This window comes from Plecotus auritus (assembly GCF_963455305.1).
Source record: "Plecotus auritus genome assembly, chromosome: 9".
Classification (NCBI taxonomy): Eukaryota; Metazoa; Chordata; class Mammalia; order Chiroptera; family Vespertilionidae; genus Plecotus; species Plecotus auritus.
The window spans coordinates 27,774,514-27,792,694 of record NC_137783.1 but is presented as its reverse complement, the minus strand read 5'-3'; the positions used below and the strand labels follow the sequence as shown (position 1 = coordinate 27,792,694).

At 43.6% G+C, this 18,181-nt stretch overlaps 1 protein-coding gene across 4 annotated transcripts in view; it reads right to left on the bottom strand.

Annotated features, from left to right (window-relative positions):
- Positions 1 to 18,181, bottom strand: part of PANK1 (pantothenate kinase 1) — a 50,612-nt gene that overhangs the window by 11,935 nt on the left and 20,496 nt on the right. For all 4 annotated transcript variants that reach the window (XM_080688046.1, XM_080688047.1, XM_080688048.1 and 1 more), the window contains exons 2-3: positions 10,134 to 10,486; positions 3,417 to 3,670 (exon numbers count right to left, since the gene is read on the bottom strand). In XM_080688046.1, coding sequence (XP_080544172.1) covers positions 3,417 to 3,670; positions 10,134 to 10,486 — 607 coding nt within the window. The remainder of the gene's footprint in view (positions 1 to 3,416; positions 3,671 to 10,133; positions 10,487 to 18,181) is intronic.

The following is an 18,181-nucleotide window of genomic DNA, read 5'->3' as shown; positions in this document are numbered from 1 at the left end:
ATTAGAAAGCATATTTAAAAGAAAACGGATATCCTGTGATGATGTGACTTCCTAGAAATAAAAATGCTTAATGAGGAAATAGGATATTAAAACAACCTGGAATTACAGCTATCAGTTCACAACATTTGCTTAGTAGTGCTGGTGTTGAGAAACCCCGTGACTGCCAAAATCTGTTCCACACACTGATGGTCACTGCTGACCACAATGGTTTATATCAGTGGCTTCCTCACTTGGATCAAAAGAAAACATTGGTATAACAGCTCTGGTTGGACAAGAAGGATCTGGGGCCCAGCACTGGTGTCTCATTTGCCTGCCCTCCCTGTGGCAGCCCCTGGCAGGGCTGTTTATTAACATTCATTCTCCTCTAGCAATTCCCAAAACTACTGGTTAGAGAGAGCTTGTAGCTAAGCTTGGACATCCAGTCAGGATTTGCTGATGATTGATTGCAAAGCACTGGTCATTAATGGAGCATTTACCAGGAACTGAAATTTATAGGCATTATTACACATGGACTAGAAGGCAGGCACCACCATTAGTTCGTTAGTAGCTGTTCAAGAAGATGACCCAAGTCCCTGGAAGTTCCAAGTTTGAGAACATTTACCTGTAATTCATGAATTTAAGTGTTAATCAACAATATTTTATACATATCTCTAATTGTGGAAAATGTTTAGCTTGTTGTCACCTTAGGAGTCAACAACTCCTTCTGGGAGGAAGTCTGTAGTTTAAGAATTGTGCCTTTATCAGAAGATCACTCTCTGAGGTAAAACCAGTTCAGTTGAAATATTCATTTGCCTCTAATGGGCCTGACAGTCCTACTGAGGCCCAGGGGTCAGTGTGATGATTGTGGGGGCAGGTAGGCTTAGTTCTGTATTCTCAGCTAGAAAATGTATGCCTGGGATTCAGTCAGAATGTGTGTGTTTGTGTGTGTAAGCCAGGGTTTCTCAACACCAGCACTACTGACTTTTGGGGCTTAGTACTTTTTTCTTTTTTCTTGTAGGGGGCCCCCTAAACTCCAGCCACCAGTTGACAGTAGCATCCCACCTCCAGTTGGGAAAACTAAAAAAAAGTCTCTGGAAATTGCCAAGATACCCTGGGGCATTAATCTTCCTTGGCCCAGTGAGAACCACTGATTTTTATAGATCCATCACAAGTCATGGAAATAGTGTAGAAAGCAGTGCTCTCATTCTCATGGGCGAATAACACTGCAGAATTCCAGTACTGGAAAAGCCTGTACAAAGTATCTAAGAAACAACCCCCTTCACAGCACAAATGAGGATAACTGAGGCCCAGAGAAGTTACATGCTATCTTCATCCATCAAAAACAATGGTTTCAATATCATGTCCCAAACCATATTTCACATGGCACTAGTTCCTTAAGTTGTGCCTCCAAAAATGAGTTCTGTGGTCCAATAAGTTGGAGAAACATTCATACCAAATTCTTCTCTTAGGAGAAAAACCTTATTTAATTTTGTTTCTGCCAGGATCTCAGGTTTCTGACCTCAGATCCTTTTCCCAGGTTGAATTCCCATTAAGAGGAAGCTGAGTCCTAGCCGGGTTGGCTCAGTGGATAGAGGGTTGGCTTGTGGACTGAAGGTTCCTGTGTTTGATTCCGGTCAAGGGCACATGCCCAGGTTGCAGGCTCGATCCCCATAGGGGGCATGCATAAAGGAGGAAGCCAATCAATGATTCTCTCTCATCATTGATGCGTCTACCTCTCCTTCTCCCTTCCTCTCTGAAATCAATAATCCTATCTAATAAAAGAGTAATATGCAAATTTACCATGCCTCCCCTACACCCACAAGCCACGCCCACCAGGCAATCAGGAGCGAGTATGCAAATTAACCCTAACCAAGATGGCTGTGGCCACGGAGAGAGCAGGAGGGAGGCTTGGGTTTCCCCGGTGATGGAGGAAGCCAAGCTTTCCGCACACCCTGGCCGGCCCAGGCCTCCACTCAATGCTACAAAGTTTCAATTATAGAAGATAAATAATCCCAACAGAAATGGCTGCCGCCATGGAGCGAGCAGAAGGCTACAAAGTTTCAATTGTAGAAGATAAATAAATCCCAGATACCAGGGCCTCCGCTTGGGTTGCCGGGGGCGTGGCCAGCCTGCAAACCACTACAGGCCCCTCGCCCAGGCCGCCCCACACCCCAAGGGAACCCCCACCTTGATCCGGAACACCCTTCAGGGCAAACCAGCTGGCCCCTCCCCATGCACCAGGCCTCTATCCTATCTAATAAAAGAGTAATATGCAGATTATTGACCATCACTCCAACACACAAGATGGCTGCCCCCATGTGGTCAAAGATCCTGCCCCCATGTGGACACAAGATGGCCAGCAGGTGAGGGCAGTTGGGAGGGACCAGGCCTGCAAGGGAGGGCAGTTGGGGGTGACCAGGCCGGCAGAGGAGGGAAGTTGGGGGTGACTGGGCCTGCAGGGAAGGGCAGTTGGGAGGGACCCAGGCCTGCAGGGGAGAGTAGTTGGGGGGGACCAGGCCTGCAGGGGAGGGCAGTTAGGGGTGACCGGGCCAGCAGGGGAGGGCAGTTAGGGGCAATCGGGCTGGCAGGGGAGCAGTTAGGCATCAATCAGGCTGGCAGGGGAGTGGTTAGGGGATGATCAGGCTGGCAAGCAGAAGCGGTTAGGGGCAATCAGGAAGGAAGGCAGGCGAGCAGTTGGGAGCCAGCAGTCCTGGATTGTGAGAGGGATCCCAGATTGGAGAGGGTGCAGGCTGGGCTGAGGGACACCCCCTCCCCTGTATACAAATTTCGTGCACCGGGCCTCTAGTGTGTGTGTGTGTGTGTGTGTGTGTGTGTGTGTGTGTGTGTGTGTATTTATATTTATATTTATATTTATATTTATATTTATATTTATATTTATATTTATATTTATATATATATATATAGAGAGAGAGAGAGGCTGAGCCCATCTGCCCTTGGGTGTGTATGCTGTATGCACTAAAAAACAAGGCACTCTTCCCAACTGTGGTGATACAGCTGCTTTCCTGTCCATTACATTCCAAAATTCCCTGCGAGGTATGCCGACTCATCCAATTTTCAGCTGGAGCATGTACCTGAGGGTAACAGACATTTCTTATAAACCCAGTTTGGCTTACTGGTTGCAATGACCTATTATTTCAAGCAATTCATCCCAAGCTAGGCACCAGGGTGGTTCCAAAAGACGGTGTATGACCCTTCTTCCCTCAACCTGATCAGTTTCCAACAGGACAGGACTGTGTTCTATTACCTTTATGTAAATCACCCTCATAATATACCCAATAAACCCTTTTTGGTTGACAGAGGGTAATAACTTTCTTTTGAAAATGTATTCACTGTAAATTACATTTTTATAAACTGGTCCTCAAGGAAGAGACCTGGGTTTTAAGTATAAAAAGGTTTCCTAGTGAAACCACATTTACCTGGTCCCTGTAACTCTTTTATAGTTGTCCTTGGAGTACACCGCTAGGATGCTGACCCCTGAGCCCATGTTCACCAGAAGCATAGGGTACGGGTTATCAAGGCAGTACGGCTTTTTTTGACACAATTCAGGATTTGTGGGATTTTCAAAATAGTAACATTCTGGTTTGCCATTGAAGCCAACGGAGTCGACGTAGAGCAGGCCCTGAATCAGACAATCCAGTTCATCCAGTTTATGGAGCTGCAGGTCCGCGATCTAAAAGAGAACAAAATCTTGTGATAAAGGCTGCCATAGCCTTAGGGGAGGCGCCAGAGACATTTAGTGGGACTTAAAATGTGTCACTGCGACACCAAGTTGTAAATCTTGATGATCAGTAGCCTTGGCCAGACTTCAGACTTCCTCTCTGCACACAGTGCGAGCTGAGGGAAGGTAGCTTGACTGGCTGCTAGAAAAGCCTCTCGCTGCTCTGTAGTGTGGGTTGAAGAGTGGCCCCGAAAGATAATGTCCATGTCCTAATTCTCAGAACCTGTGAATGTTCCCTTATATGGAAAAGGGGGCTTTTTGCAGATGTTATTAAGTTAAGCATGTTGCATCCTGGATTATCTACTGGGACTCCAATGACACGTTTCCTGAGACACTCAGGAAGGATCTGATAGACACCGAGAAGGCCTTGCCAAGATGAAGGCAGAGATTGGAGAGCTGCACCACACGCCACGGAAGGCCAGTAGGCACCAGGAGCTGAAAGAGGCAAGGAATGGCATCTGTCCAAGAGCCTCTGCAGGAAGTGTGGTCCTGTCAATCAACCCCTTGATTCATTCTGGCCACCAGAACTACAACTGAATCTATTTCTGTTGTTTGAAGACACTCAGTTGGTGGTGACTTGTTACCGCAGCCATAGGAAACAAGTAGAGCATACCATTGAGATAGGGGCTCTCCCACAAGGTGAAGAGGGTGAGAATGTTCCGAAAGCAGCAAGAATCCTACACTTCATTGGCAGGACTTGAAGTCCCAAGGGTGGCACGCTGAGCCTGGAAGTGGGGGACAATCTCCTGAGCCCACAAAGTCCAATTCCCATTTTCCCAGGCCTGGCTTTGCAGTTAGGCAGACCTGGCTTTGAATTCTGGCTCTAATATTTAACTTCTGAAGGCTCATTTCCTCATCTGTAAAATGAGGATAGTAACACCCAATGCATAGAGTTGTTGTGAAGATTACATGACAATAATATATGAAAAATGCTTGCACAGGGCTTGGCATGTACAAGGCACTCTTGTATTAATAGCTGGTGCAGCCTCAGTGTCCTTTCATGCTCCTAGGAGACAAACACTCCTATTCTCCTAGGAACAGAGGGGGAAAAGGTAAAGGGGAATGAGTTGGCCAGGAGCAAGTGGCCACTTTGCATCCTCAAAAGTTTAACTCATGATCTTTTGAGAATGGTATTATTACTGGTCCTGAGGTCTGTGTTGATGATAATTTTCCATGACCAAAAAAAAACCCCCTAGCAATCACCAACCTGAAACTGAACCAATTAATGAAGATAATTTACACAGTCTAACTTAAATGTTTTTAAAATTCTAAGACAGTAATAACTGGTATTTATTACTTACTACATGCCAAGCACCTGTACTAGATCATTTAATTCTCACAAAACCTTATAACTAGGCACTATTATCCTTATTCTATGGTTAAGGCTCATAGAACTTAATAACTTTCCCTACGTGATACAACTTGCAAATATCTCCCACAGATGTGCTGTCTTCTTTCGTCTTCATTCCTAATGGGTACTGCTTCTGGGTTCTGGAAACAACGTATAAAAGTACTAAACTATTTTGCCAAAAAGGGCATCAAGTTAATAGCTAGAAGAAAACATTTGACTTTCTGTCACTCATCTGAATTTCCCAATCAACAAAACCCACTGATGCCTGTTGCTGCAGAACGGAATTAGTTAGAACAGGTTACTGACAAGGTGATACACCCAAACAATCATTCTAAGTGATACCCCGCAATAAATTAAATCTATCTCATAAATGGTTCTAAACATTTTTTTTTCCCAAGTGAAACTTTTGTGTGAGATATACACAATTATATACATTTTAAGGGAGTAATGCTGGAAGTATAAACCCATCTGGAGCCCTAGCTGTTTGGCTCAGTGGATAGAGCACTGGCCTGAGGACTGCAGGGTCCTGGGTTTGATTCCGGTCAAGGGCACATGCCCAGGTTGTGGACTCGGTCCCCAGTAGGGGGCATGCAGGAGGCAGCTGATCAATGATTCTCTCTCATTGTTGATGTTTCTCTCTCTCCCTCTCTCTTTCTCTATGGAATCAATAAAAATATTTTTTAAAAAAATCCATCTGGAGACCTAAGACTACAGTGAGACATAGCAGTGCAAATGCTATTCTCTCAGTCCTGGATTCCTCAGCCTCCTCTATCACGCTCAGAGCATCGGTCACATTCTGATTTGTTTTCTGGTTCAGTGGATGCCCCTGAGCATCATGATCAAAGGCCTGTCCATAATAAACACTCAATAAACATTTGTTAAATTGAAAAAGGAAAGTTATCACTTCCTGGATCACCCAAACGGAAAAGTAGAAATTACATCAGTCAGTTTTGGGATCATGGGTTAAGCTGCTTAACAATTAATCAGAGGTCTGTCAACAGTATCGATAGCCATGTCCAGAGACAACATTACAAACATGGACAGAGACACAGTCTGTCCAGCTGGACATCCTGAAACTATGCTAGGGAAAAAGAAAAACCTGTTAGGGAGACAACCAAGATGGCGGCATAGGTAAACACCCATACTTGCTGCCTCTCACAACCACATCAAAACTCCAAATAAAAGACAAAACAAATATCATCCAGAACCACGGGAAAGCTGGTTGAGTGGAAGTCCTACAACTAGAAGGAAAGAAAAAAGCGCATTGAGACTGGGCGGATGTGCGGAAGTGCAGAGGTACAGAGCCACGCTCGAAACGGGCTGGTGACTGAGTGCGCTGTTGTCTTTTTCAATCGGGAGGGAGAGACAAGCTCCTGATTGCACTGATCTCCAGTTCCGGGTGAGACTCTGGGGACCCCAGACTCATACGAGGAGAAACTGGACTGTCTGGCATCAGGCCAGAACGCGAGGGCGGCTTTAACTCAGTGGTGCTCACCGCGGGACACAGAGACCCGGGCACCTGTCCGGGGCAGGACTGACGGGCAGCCATTGCTGTTTGCTCTGTCCTGGTGATTCCCTGAGACCCCGCCCGCCCCACCCAATTTACAACCCCACCCAAGCTGTGTGCAGCAGCTTCTGCATATGAATGGACTGTCCTTTTGCAACCTAAGGCATGACAAACTGCAGCTGGGTCAGAGCTCCAGGGCTTCCAAGGGAAGGCCTAGGGCCCTGCAACGGCAGCCTGCATTGCTTCACAGTTGGGCCTCATCTGGGCACTTCCAAAACCCAAACAAGGAGGAGGAATCTGCAGATCTCTCTGTAGCTCCAGCTGGGTGGCCTCAGGCAGTGGCTGACTTTGCACCTCCTTGGAAATCCAAGAGCCAGTGTACCCAGTGGTCAGTGTGAGACCATACCAGATTACAACTCCTCAGATCCATAAGAGACACACTCAAGGGGCAGACTCAGTGAGCACCAAAGCCCCACTGAAGCAAGTCCTGCTCCATAAGGGTGTCTCCAGCACAGCAGTTCTCCCACTGTAGTCACAGCTGGTCCTCACAGCCAATTGGCCTGGAGATCAATTCCTCCCAGTGATACCAACAGCAATCAAGGCTTAACTACAACAAGACTGTGCACACAGCCCACAAAGGGGTGCACCAAGGGTGTCCACCTCAGGTAACTGGGGAGGCTGAGCCACTGGGCCCTATAGGACACCTAGCACACACAGCCACTCTATCAACACAGGGAAGCAGCCAAATGTGGAGACAAAGAAACATGTCACAAATGAAAGAAATGGAAAAGCAAACTACTGGATATAGGATATAGAGTTCAAAACCACGGTTATAAGGTTACTCAAGAACCTGCTAGAAACCTCTGAGAAATTTAGTGAGACCCTCAAGAATATGAAAAAGGCCCTAGCCAGTTTGGCTCAGTGGATAGAGCGTCAGCCAGCAGACTGAAGACTCCCAGGTTCAATTCCGGTCAAGGGCATGTACCTTGGTTGCGAGCACATCCCCAGTAGGGGGTGTGCAGGAGGCAGCTGATCGATGTTTCTCTCTCATTGATGTTTCTAACTCTCTATCCCTCTCCCTTCCTCTCTGTAAAAAAAAAAAAAAAAATCAATAAATAAAATATATTTTAAAAAAAATATGAAAAAGGACCAATCAGAAATTAAGCATACACTGACTGAAATAAAGAATAATATACAGAGATCCAACAGCAGACTAGAGGATCCCAAGAATCAAGTCAAAGCTTTGAAATACGAAGAAGCAAAAAACACCCACCGGAAAAGCAAAAAGAACCTAAAAATATGAAGATAGTGTAAGGAGCCTCTGGGACAACCTCAGGCGTACCAACATCTGAATTATGGAGGTTCCAGAAGAGAGAGAGCAAGATATTGAAAACCTATTTGAAGAAATAATGACAGAAAACTTCCCCCACCTGGTGAAAGAAATAGACTTAAAGTCCAGGAAGCGCAGAGAACCCCAAACAAGAGGTCAATGGGGGTGGGGGGGGTGGGGGGGGTGGGGAGGAGACTTATGTAATACTTTAAACAATAAAAATTTAAAAATTAAATAAATAAATAAACAAACAAACAAACAAACAATAAGTTTGCTGTAAAACAGTATGCCATGTTATGCCAGCAGCAGCCTCATGCATCTGGTGCTTTCCACATCTTGTGATTGTATCATTTTCTTCTGTGCTTGGTTTAATCTCATGTTGTTTTGTACAGTAACATGCATACAGGCTTTGTAGCCTAGGAACAATAGGTTATTATACCATATAGTGGTAAGCTATATCCTGTAGATTTGTGTAAGTGTACGTTATGATGTTTGCTTAACAATGAAGTTTCTCAGAACATTTCCCGTCGTTAAGTGGCACATGGCTGGCACATAACCCTGCTCCCTGCACTGGTCTATTTCTCAGGCTCCAACAGCTTGCCTGCATGAGCAGAGGCTTCACCTTGGTTGTAATAAGTTATGACCTTTCCCAGTTCAGAATCTTGAGAAACACACTTGCTCATGGCCAACGTCCATTGAGTAACTTCCTCCTAGAACACACATTACCCCAGAGGAGCGATGGAGGCATTGATGGATGTTGCATAAATGCTCCAAGTCACCTTGGTTCATTTCGGGCTCTCCAGGGAAGAAGGACAAATAGTGAGCGAACTGGTGAGCTGACAGCAATAGGGTTGGGTCAGCATTCCTTTCGCCTGAATCAGAATTTTGGTGATGCCCACCTCTTATCAAGGGGGCACTCCTAGAAACTCTTAATTCTACTGCTGGGTAGGGAAAGGGGACATAAAAGAAAAAAGCCAAAACCTGAAGATAATCAATCTCAGGATACTGTGGTAAGACTTCATTGCCAGCTCTTCTACACACTATTTACAACAATCAGTGAGATAAATGATGTTCCCTTTGATGACACAAATGCAGTTTTTATTATGGCTTAATACCAGGAGTAACGCATTGCCTCATTAATTTATTCATTAATGATAGACGTTATGACAATACAGGATTACATTAGTTCCACGACAGTGCTTGCCTCAGCAGCACATGTGCATTACTTCCATGACAAAATGCCAGTGATCTGTACTCTAGGCTTACCTCACTATATTTTACATCTTACCCTCACTATATTTTCAACTTTCTGGCAGGACTAATCCCAAAATCTCCCAACCCTTCCTTCTCCTATGTTCTATCACTTCTGTTAATCTCATTTCTTTATTTTCTTCACCTATTATTTTATTTTCTTCTCCTTTTATTCCCTGTGAGATGAGGCTGGATAGTACAAAGATTACCTTGACTGTAAAAATGGGAAAATGGGAACATTTAGGTGTTAAGGGATTGCTAAATAAAGACAACGTTTGGACTCCATGTCATTCATTCATATCCTCCACTGAACTAAATTTGTCAAATCTAAATGAGCAACAGCGTTGGAATGTACCTCCAGTCAGGATACGGCACTATTCTTATTATGTAGCACCTCCTACATCGTGCTCATTAATAAAGGAACTCACCTATCAAAGATTTCATTTTTTTTTTGTTTGTAAGCAAAAATTTTGAATGACATTCATAAAACAAAAAGACAGTGCAAATGGATAGACAGAAGTATTAATTTTTAGTAAGATTTCAAGAAAATCTTTCCTGTGGGCCTCAGTCTACATACCTATAAAACTGACTCAGTGATTATGCTTTTCAAGAAATTGTGTAGTGTCTGAGGAAAACTCTAAAGAGAGTTTTATATCATATTGTCTTTAGCACACTGTGCAGCACTAATTATAGCAAAAGTTGAGAATGGCAATAAATTTTTTTTTTGAGCATTAATGAAGTGCCAGGTACATATTACCTCATCTAATCCTCCATGTAACAACCCTATGAGGTTGTACCTATTCAGTAGATGAGGAAACTGAGGCACAGAGAGGTGAAGTGAACTTGTTCAAAATCCCAAGGCTAGTTAGTAGTAGTCTAGTCCTTTGGTATGAGATGCCATGATTATGAACATATCAGAGATTTTCTTTCTTTCTCTAATAGGTAGTTCGGATGTTTTAACAAGGACAAAACTTACCATTCTGAAGTCCTCTTCGAACTTGAAAGCCCCGCCTCCCGTGGCACAGAGAGTGGTATGAAGGCTGGAGAAGTTCTTTTCACTGCCCATCTGAATGAACATGTGCATGGCACAGCTGGGGAAGCGGATGAAGTGCAGGTTCCCTTTGCGTCCACACATGGTCAAGTTTTTTAATTCCAGATGGACATCTCGGATCCCGGTTTTCCCATAAGCAACGTTGGATGTCAAATACTTCCTGATGCTCTTCAGGTTCTCCACTTCCTCTTGTTCCTCTTCAGCTGTAATATCCTTTGGCTCAAAGTAGACCAATTTAACCAGAGTTCCACCAATATCCATGCCAAACCATGGGAATGCTAGGACAGAAAGACAGTGCCACTGAATTCTTTGCAAGCAAATAAATAAGTGATTTTTTAATCTTCAGTAATGAAATGCTATGGTGCCACATCTATATGTGCATTTAACATTCCGTTTACTTGATTTCAAATATATGCACCAAAAGAAAAGACAGGCAAGGAGAAATTCACCATTTAAATGGTGCCCAGGATTCTGCCCATACTCCACTCCGTTGGGAGTCTGCATCGGGATTGAGAAACAGGATCCGCAGTTCCCTAAGCCAGTCTCAATACTCATGTGCTGCTCAGGGCTCAAGAATCTCACCAAGATGGGTGCAGTTCTAAGACTTAAAAAATACGTATTTTGCATATATCATGGCTCCCAAATGCTAACTACTTTATCAAAGCTTTAGGCAAAGAAAAATGGCCTCTTCTGATGCCAGAGGAAAAACCAGCTGTGCTAGGTGTACCAATAGATGGTATATTGATCTCGAATCCTCTGATAATTTTGACAGCATTTGCTTTTTGCCTTAATGAACTGACTTCATGAGGCGTGACTCCACTGCTTTAAATAAATAGGAAGCAGAAGGGGAGAAAATGTGGAATATCAAAGGTGATGAGCAAATATGATGACCCCTATGGTGGCGGGATTCTAAGGATAACAGCTTCTGCTACATCTCATTTCTTTCTTCCTTTCTATTAGAGAAAACAAAAGATTCAGAAGGTATAATGTATGTTTGTATGTATTTATCCTACCTGGTTTGAAAAGAAAAAGAGATGAGTGTGGGGGTGGGGGGGAAGGAGCAGAAATGGAAGGAAGACCCCTATGTTTGTGATTATATGAGACCACAGAAATGTTGTTACTATTTTTAAGGGGTAGCAGGATGAGCAGGTTGTTTGGGTGGAGGCCAGAGATCAGGGAGGGGTTGGAGAAAATTCTACACTTAGAACTGTCAGCACATACAGAAGTAAAAAAAAAAAAAAAAAAAAGAATTCAGTGTTAATGATAATTAGGAGCCATCTCAGGACAGAATGGACAGAACAGCAGTGTGAAACCCAGAAAATAATCTAGTTCTGCACCAGAAACCCATCTTCACCCAGCCATGCCTGTTGCCGGGCCTCTGGGATGAAGAATGGCTACATGGCCTTTTGTTTGGATGGGACAGGCAACTGCACAGTCTCACTTTTCCAAACACAACAGGGGTACCTAAACATTATGTTACTTAGAGTCCTGGTTTCGTCTTCCTGCTTCACCTCCAGCTCATTTTTCAGCCATTTCAAAGCTTTTGTGGGCAACTCAACAAAACAGTAGGAAAAAGGTATGTCAAGTTTTGAAAATTCAGGCAAATAATTTTGGTTAAGGCAAAAGGGAACAGAATTGGAATACTGTATTAGTTTACCTTCATGAAAAACTGGATGTTTTTATGTTCATACTTTAATGCTTTTATAATACACTGTCATATTTCAAATGTAGTTTTATTTACCTTCCTTACATCAAGGTCTCCCTAATTGCTGCTTCCCCTACACAAGCTTCAGAAGAGATAGAAAAGAAGGGGAAGGAAGAACTTCTCAACACAGCTACCATTATGATTCACTAGCTTGTTAATCCAGGATACCCAGATGGTTAGATAAATTCAGCTGAACTACTGATAAGAATCTGTTTCATGTCTGCCAAAAGTGATGGTGGTTCCAGATACAGAATGTTTGCCTTCATCCTTCACTCCTCTGTCTTACACCAGATGTCATTTTCAAAAATTTCTAGAATATTCATCAAGAATGTTCAGCAGGAGATGAGGTTCAAACTGCCCAAGTAGACTTATGCAACAAGTGAACTGATCTACTCATTCAAAATGGTTTCTACCATAGTGAGGTGTGTCCAAAGTATAAGCTTGATGCTCATAAAACCAGGAGCTAGAGATAAGTAGTTAAATCAACTAGATGTATGGGTTTCAACATGAAAACAGCTCAAGAACAATGCTGAAGGAAACCTGCTTTAAAAGCGAGAACTGAGCCCTGACCAGTTTGGCTCAGTGGATAGAGTGTCGGCCTGCAGACTGAAAGGTACCAGGTTCGATTCCGGTCAAGGGCATGTACCTTGGTTGCGGGCACATCCCCAGTAGGAGGTGTGCAGGAGGCAGCTGATCGATGTTTCTCTCTCATCGATGTTTCTAACTCTCTATCCCTCTCTTCCTCTCTGCAAAAAAGCAATAAAATATATTTAAAAAAAAAAAAAAAAAGCGAAACTGAAGAGTAGGTCATTGCTTCCGGGCCAGGCATGAGACCCTTACAGGGGTTCTCAAACTACGGCCCACAGGCCACATGCGGCCCGCCGAGGACATTTATCCGGCCCGCCGGGTGCCTCTGCCTGTCCTGCTTAGCAGCCGAATCGTCCCGGGCCCGCAGTGCGCATAGGAAATTGTTCATAGTGGTTTTTTTTTTAACTATAGTCTAGCCCTCCAACGGTCTGAGGGACAGTGAACTGGCCCCCTGTTTAAAAAGTTTGAGGACCCCTGATAGAACATTCCCATAGCAATGGGAAGTATTCCAGGTAGTGGCTGATCTGTCAGCCTAGGTCCTGGAGTGAGGGTGCAGACAGTCCTCAATGACAGCATGAGCATGAAATAAACGTTTGTTCTTTAAACCACTGAGAGATGGGAATTATCTGTTACTGCAACAGAACCTGGCCTATTCTGACTGCTACTCAACAGCAACAAAAAGGGTGACACTGGCCTAGAGGCAGGCATCAGGGAGTGAGGAAATGAATTCTGGATGCTGGCAAAGCATTTGGTAAAACTATCATGTGGAGAATTACTGTTGGCTGAGCTTTCATTGTTTTTAGCATATCCTTCAGCTTTAATTTTTGTTTTATTGATTTCAGAGAGAGAAACATCGATTGGTTACCTCCTGCACACACCCCAATCTGAGATCAAACCTTGCCACCTGGGTATGTGCCCTGACCAAGAATCGAACCCACCAACTTTTGGTGCAAGGGATAATGCTCCAACCAACTGAGCCACACCAGTCAGGGCCTATTGGCTGAATTTTAAAGGGGGCAACCAAAAAAAAGAGTGAGAGATGAGCTCAAAAAGTAACCAACTGGTTTACAAACAAAAAGGAAAGGGAACAGGATCCATCAAGTCAGACTTGTAAGGCTGGAAAAAAAGCAGCTGCTTCTCTTCCCCACCATGTAAACAATAAAGAAAAAAACAACAAAAAAAAACCTGAGAAAGCTCACTTAGCACTTAGCTTTGGGGTGAGGTTGAGAGAAAGAAAATGATTATCACACTTACTCTTAACACTCTGAAAGAGTTAAGATGTCCCCAACTAAACATGCAATTAAGGTTATGGCTTCTTAGTTAATTCGTTCAATTAGAATAGCTCAGGGGGAAATACACCAGAGGTATGGCTTTCCCACCAGAGACTGACAAGTTCAAAGTATCACTGACCAAGTCAATAAAGAAAGGCTGGGAGCACAACACAAAGGCACAGTGAATATAAGTATGATGCCAAGAACAGAGCGCTGGGCATATGGAAATAAAGCATAGTGAAATAGTTAAGAAGCCTATTCCCTTTTCTAAAAAATATTTTTATTGATTTTTAGAGAGAGAGAGGAAAGGAGAAGGAAGGAGGAAGAGAAACGTCTATCGGCTGCTTCTTGTATGCCCCCTACTGGGGGTCGAGCCTGCAACCGGGGCATATGCCTTGACTGGGAATTGAGCCAGCAATCCTTTGGTGCATGAGACAACCAACTATTATACATTAATATACAATGTATGGGGGTGGTGAAAAGCAGGTAACTTGCCTCTTTTAGTTCAGAGGTTTCTAGATCCGAGTTGATGACAAAATGACTTTGTATCACCCCCAATTTAGAGCCTGCTGTGCATCATGTAGACACTGACTGGGAAGGACTTCAGGGTTGTTTCCTTTGGGGAGGGGATGACCATATCTCACTTGCAGGCGGGAAAGCGGGCCAAATATCTAGCCATCAGAAACACAAGCTGCCCTAACCAGTTTGGCTCAGTGGATAGAGCGTCGGCCTACGGACTGAAGAGTCCCAGGTTCGATTCCGGCCAAGGGCATGTACCTTGGTTTCGGGCACATCCCCAGTATGTGCAGGAGGCAGCTGATTGATGTTTCTCTCTCATCGATGTTTCTAACTCTATCCCTCTCCCTTCCTCTCTGTAAAAAATCAATAAAATACATTAAAAAAAGAAAAAAAGAAAAAGAAACACAAGCTGTGGTAGTCCCTAGTGCTGTTGGCCAAATACTCTGGTTCTCTTCCTGGCCCATGGGGTCAGGCTGTAACTCCTGGCCATTTTATAACAGAGCGACAGTGAGCCAGAATGGAGCCCCCAGCCACCCCTCAATGGATAAGCCTTTGTGAATGAGACAAACCTTTGCTGTTTTAAGCCACTGACATTTGGAGGTTATTCATCACTGCAGAGTGATCCAGACTAATACATCTTCTATCAGAATCTCTGACTGTTTTCTTTTCCCTGAAACCCTCCCTCCTCTCCTGCAGACCAGACCCAGGGACTGCCAGTGTCTCTGATAAACATGTGGTAGCTGAGCGCTAACAAAAAGGTATGTAGGTCCTGCTGCATTTTTTTCTGTCTAAAAATGTCTCTCGACACAATCCAAGACTAGCCATCTGGTAGTCATTAAAACCTTGAAACAAATCTGTATTCCAAATATTGTGGTGAAAATAATAAAAGGGTTTATTGGTAGTTGATGGCTTTAAAACAAAGCCTGTTTCTTAAAGACCTTTTCAGAACACTAGAATAGTCTCTGTGGGGCACTTAAGTATCTGCAGAAAATTTCAAAGGTTACAGAGTGAATTCCAAATAGCAAAAATAAGGAAAAAGAAAAACAAAACAAAACACACACACACAGAAAAGGTTTCCTACCAAAGAAACAATTTTAAAGAGCTAAGGGAGGCCGGCATTAGAAAATCTACCTCCCCTTGAACAACCAGCCACAAAGCTTTAAGAGGTGCTCCTGGTGAGGTGAAGGCCCCTAACACCAATATTTCTTCCGGTATATAAATTAGGCACCGAGTGCTCAAGATTAACTCCTTTGGGCACAGATGTGACTCAGCAACCAGCTGTTGTCACAGTTTAACAGATCTCTCGAGGGTCCACCAAGATGTCATTTATTTCTGCCATAATAATTCCTTGTGAGTAGGGAGTAGCAGGACTGAATTGCTTTTCCCACTATTTGTAAACAGATTTGTCAAGCAAACTAATAGGTGGGGAAGATGTCTGAGGATTGTGTAACCAACAGAAAAAAAAAGACCTTTAAAGCATTTGAGATATTTTTGCACTACATAAATGCTCATTACGTTGGAGTCACCTAAGGACCGCTACAAGTTAAAAACAAGCAAAAAAACCCAACTTGGTTAACTTAGATTCTGGTGTGAAATATGCTTTCTTTAAAAAACTAGAGGCTCAGTGCACGAAATTCGTGCACGGGGGTGGTGGTGGTGGTGTCCCTTAGCCAAGCGTGCACACTCTCCAATCTGGGACCCCTTGAGGGATGTCCGACCCACCGGGATTGGGCCTAAACGGGCGGTCGGACATCCCTCTCATAATCCCAGAGTGCTGGCTCCCAACCACTCGCCTGCCTCTGCCTGATTGCCCCTAACCACTTCTGCCTGCCAGCCTGATCACCCCCTAGCCACTCCACTGCCAGCCTGATTGACACCTAACTGCTCCCCGGCTGGCCCGATTGCCCCTAACTGCCCTCCCCTGCTGGCCTGGTCACCCCTAACAGCCCTCCCCTGCCAGCCTGGTCGCCCCTAACTGTCCTCCCCTGCAGGCCCAGTCACCCCCAACTGCCCTCCCCTGCCAGCCATCTTGTGTCTTGGTGTGATGGTCAATTTGCATATTACTCTTTTATTAGATAGGATTTGTTGTTCTCCTTCCCTTCACTACGCCTAACTTTGGTTGATAGCAAAATGTAATTCTTTGCTAATATATTCATATTTAACTTTAAGAACTGGAATATCCTGTTTACAGATTAAGAAAAGTAAGGCTTAGGAAGATCAAGGACTTGCCTAAGATCAGTCACACTAGGTATCAACAGAGTCCATTTTCAGTGTCATGAGCCAATATCCCCCGTTTTGCAAGGCTAGTCAGAGTTGAGTTGTTTGTTGATTGTAATTGAGAACATCCCCTGACCTCTAAGGGATCCCATGAGACTTGCAACCTGGGGAGCAATGGGCAGCAGCAGGTCGTCCCATGCTAACCTTCTGAACCTGTCTCCAAGGCCCCCTTTTCTGTGACTTCCCAGTGAGCCAAGGCAGCCTAGCCTGGGCTCTCCTGTTGCTTCTATGCTAAGTCCTTCCTTGTTTCACTGTCCTAAGTATATGTTTAATGCAGTTAAGAAATTCGTGTTTGCTTTTTCACACTTTCTCTCTTGATTGAAATCTTTCCCTCAAGAAGACAAGAACCGAAGCCTCCTCATCTCACTGGTAACACAAGGACCTTGAAAAAAGTGGTAAATGTAAAATTCAATAAAAGGGTTTCTATAACACTGTGAGGAAACCTATACTTATTGCACACAGATCAATCTGCTAAACATTAAATACTCAGTGCAGAGAAACTTGAGTCTTGGTTTCTTTCAAATTAATGCATACCAGATTTCTTTAGTTTGAATTTTAGTCACATGGCAATACCAGTGTTGGCCAGGGTACAAGGATATAAGCACTTAACTGATGGCAATGTAAATTCGTGTAGTCTTCTCTCGGGCTATTTGAAAATATATATTTAAAAGCTCCAGATTGCTATACCCTGATACATTAGTTCCACTTTACACTAAGTAAATAATGATGCATGCATTAAAAAATTTACCTTAAAAAATCATTGAAGCCCTAGCCTAGATGGTTTGGCTCAGTGGATGGAGAGTCCCAGGTTTGATTCTGGTCAAAGGCACATGCCCAGGTTGTGGGCTCAATCCCCAGTAGGGGACATGCAAGAGGCAGCCAATCAATGATTCTCAACATTGATATTTCTATCTCTCTATCCCTCTCTCTTCCTCTTTGAAATCAATAAAAATTTTAAAAAATCATTAAAGGTTTAGTAATAATGAGAAAATGAATTTATTGTCCCAAAATAAAGGGCAGGTTAAATAAATGATTATCCATTTTGCAGAATGACACTTAATGAATGGAACACTTCATATGACTACAATTTTGTATAAAAATTAAAAAGAAAATACAGGAAACTTTAGGCCAAAATGTTAATAGCCGTTATCTCTGTATCATGAATTAGAGTGACTTTTTTTCTCTTCTGGCTTTTCTGATGATGCTTTCCAAATTTTTACAATCAATACATTTAATCTTCATAATCATTATTTTAGAATTCTTAATTAAAAAATTTCTCTGCAATGAGGCAAAAGAAAAAGAAATTGTGTTAACTTGGCTTCAATGAGCAGATAGCTGATTTCTGGCCCTGCCCAGGGAAAAGAGCATGCTAGCATTCCCATCTCACCATTTCCTTCCCTTCTCAGGCAAGACCCTACCCACATCAAGCCTGCTATCCCTTAGACACAAGCATCAAGAATGACGAGGAAGGGCAGGGCGGGGCGAGAGGTCTGGACTTATCCCCAAGGTGGGAAGAAGGTGGAATTAGAAGATCATGTGATGTTGGAGTAGGGGTACTTACGTTGCTGTTTTTGGGCTGCTGGTCCCATTGTAGGGATAGATAATCATGAAAA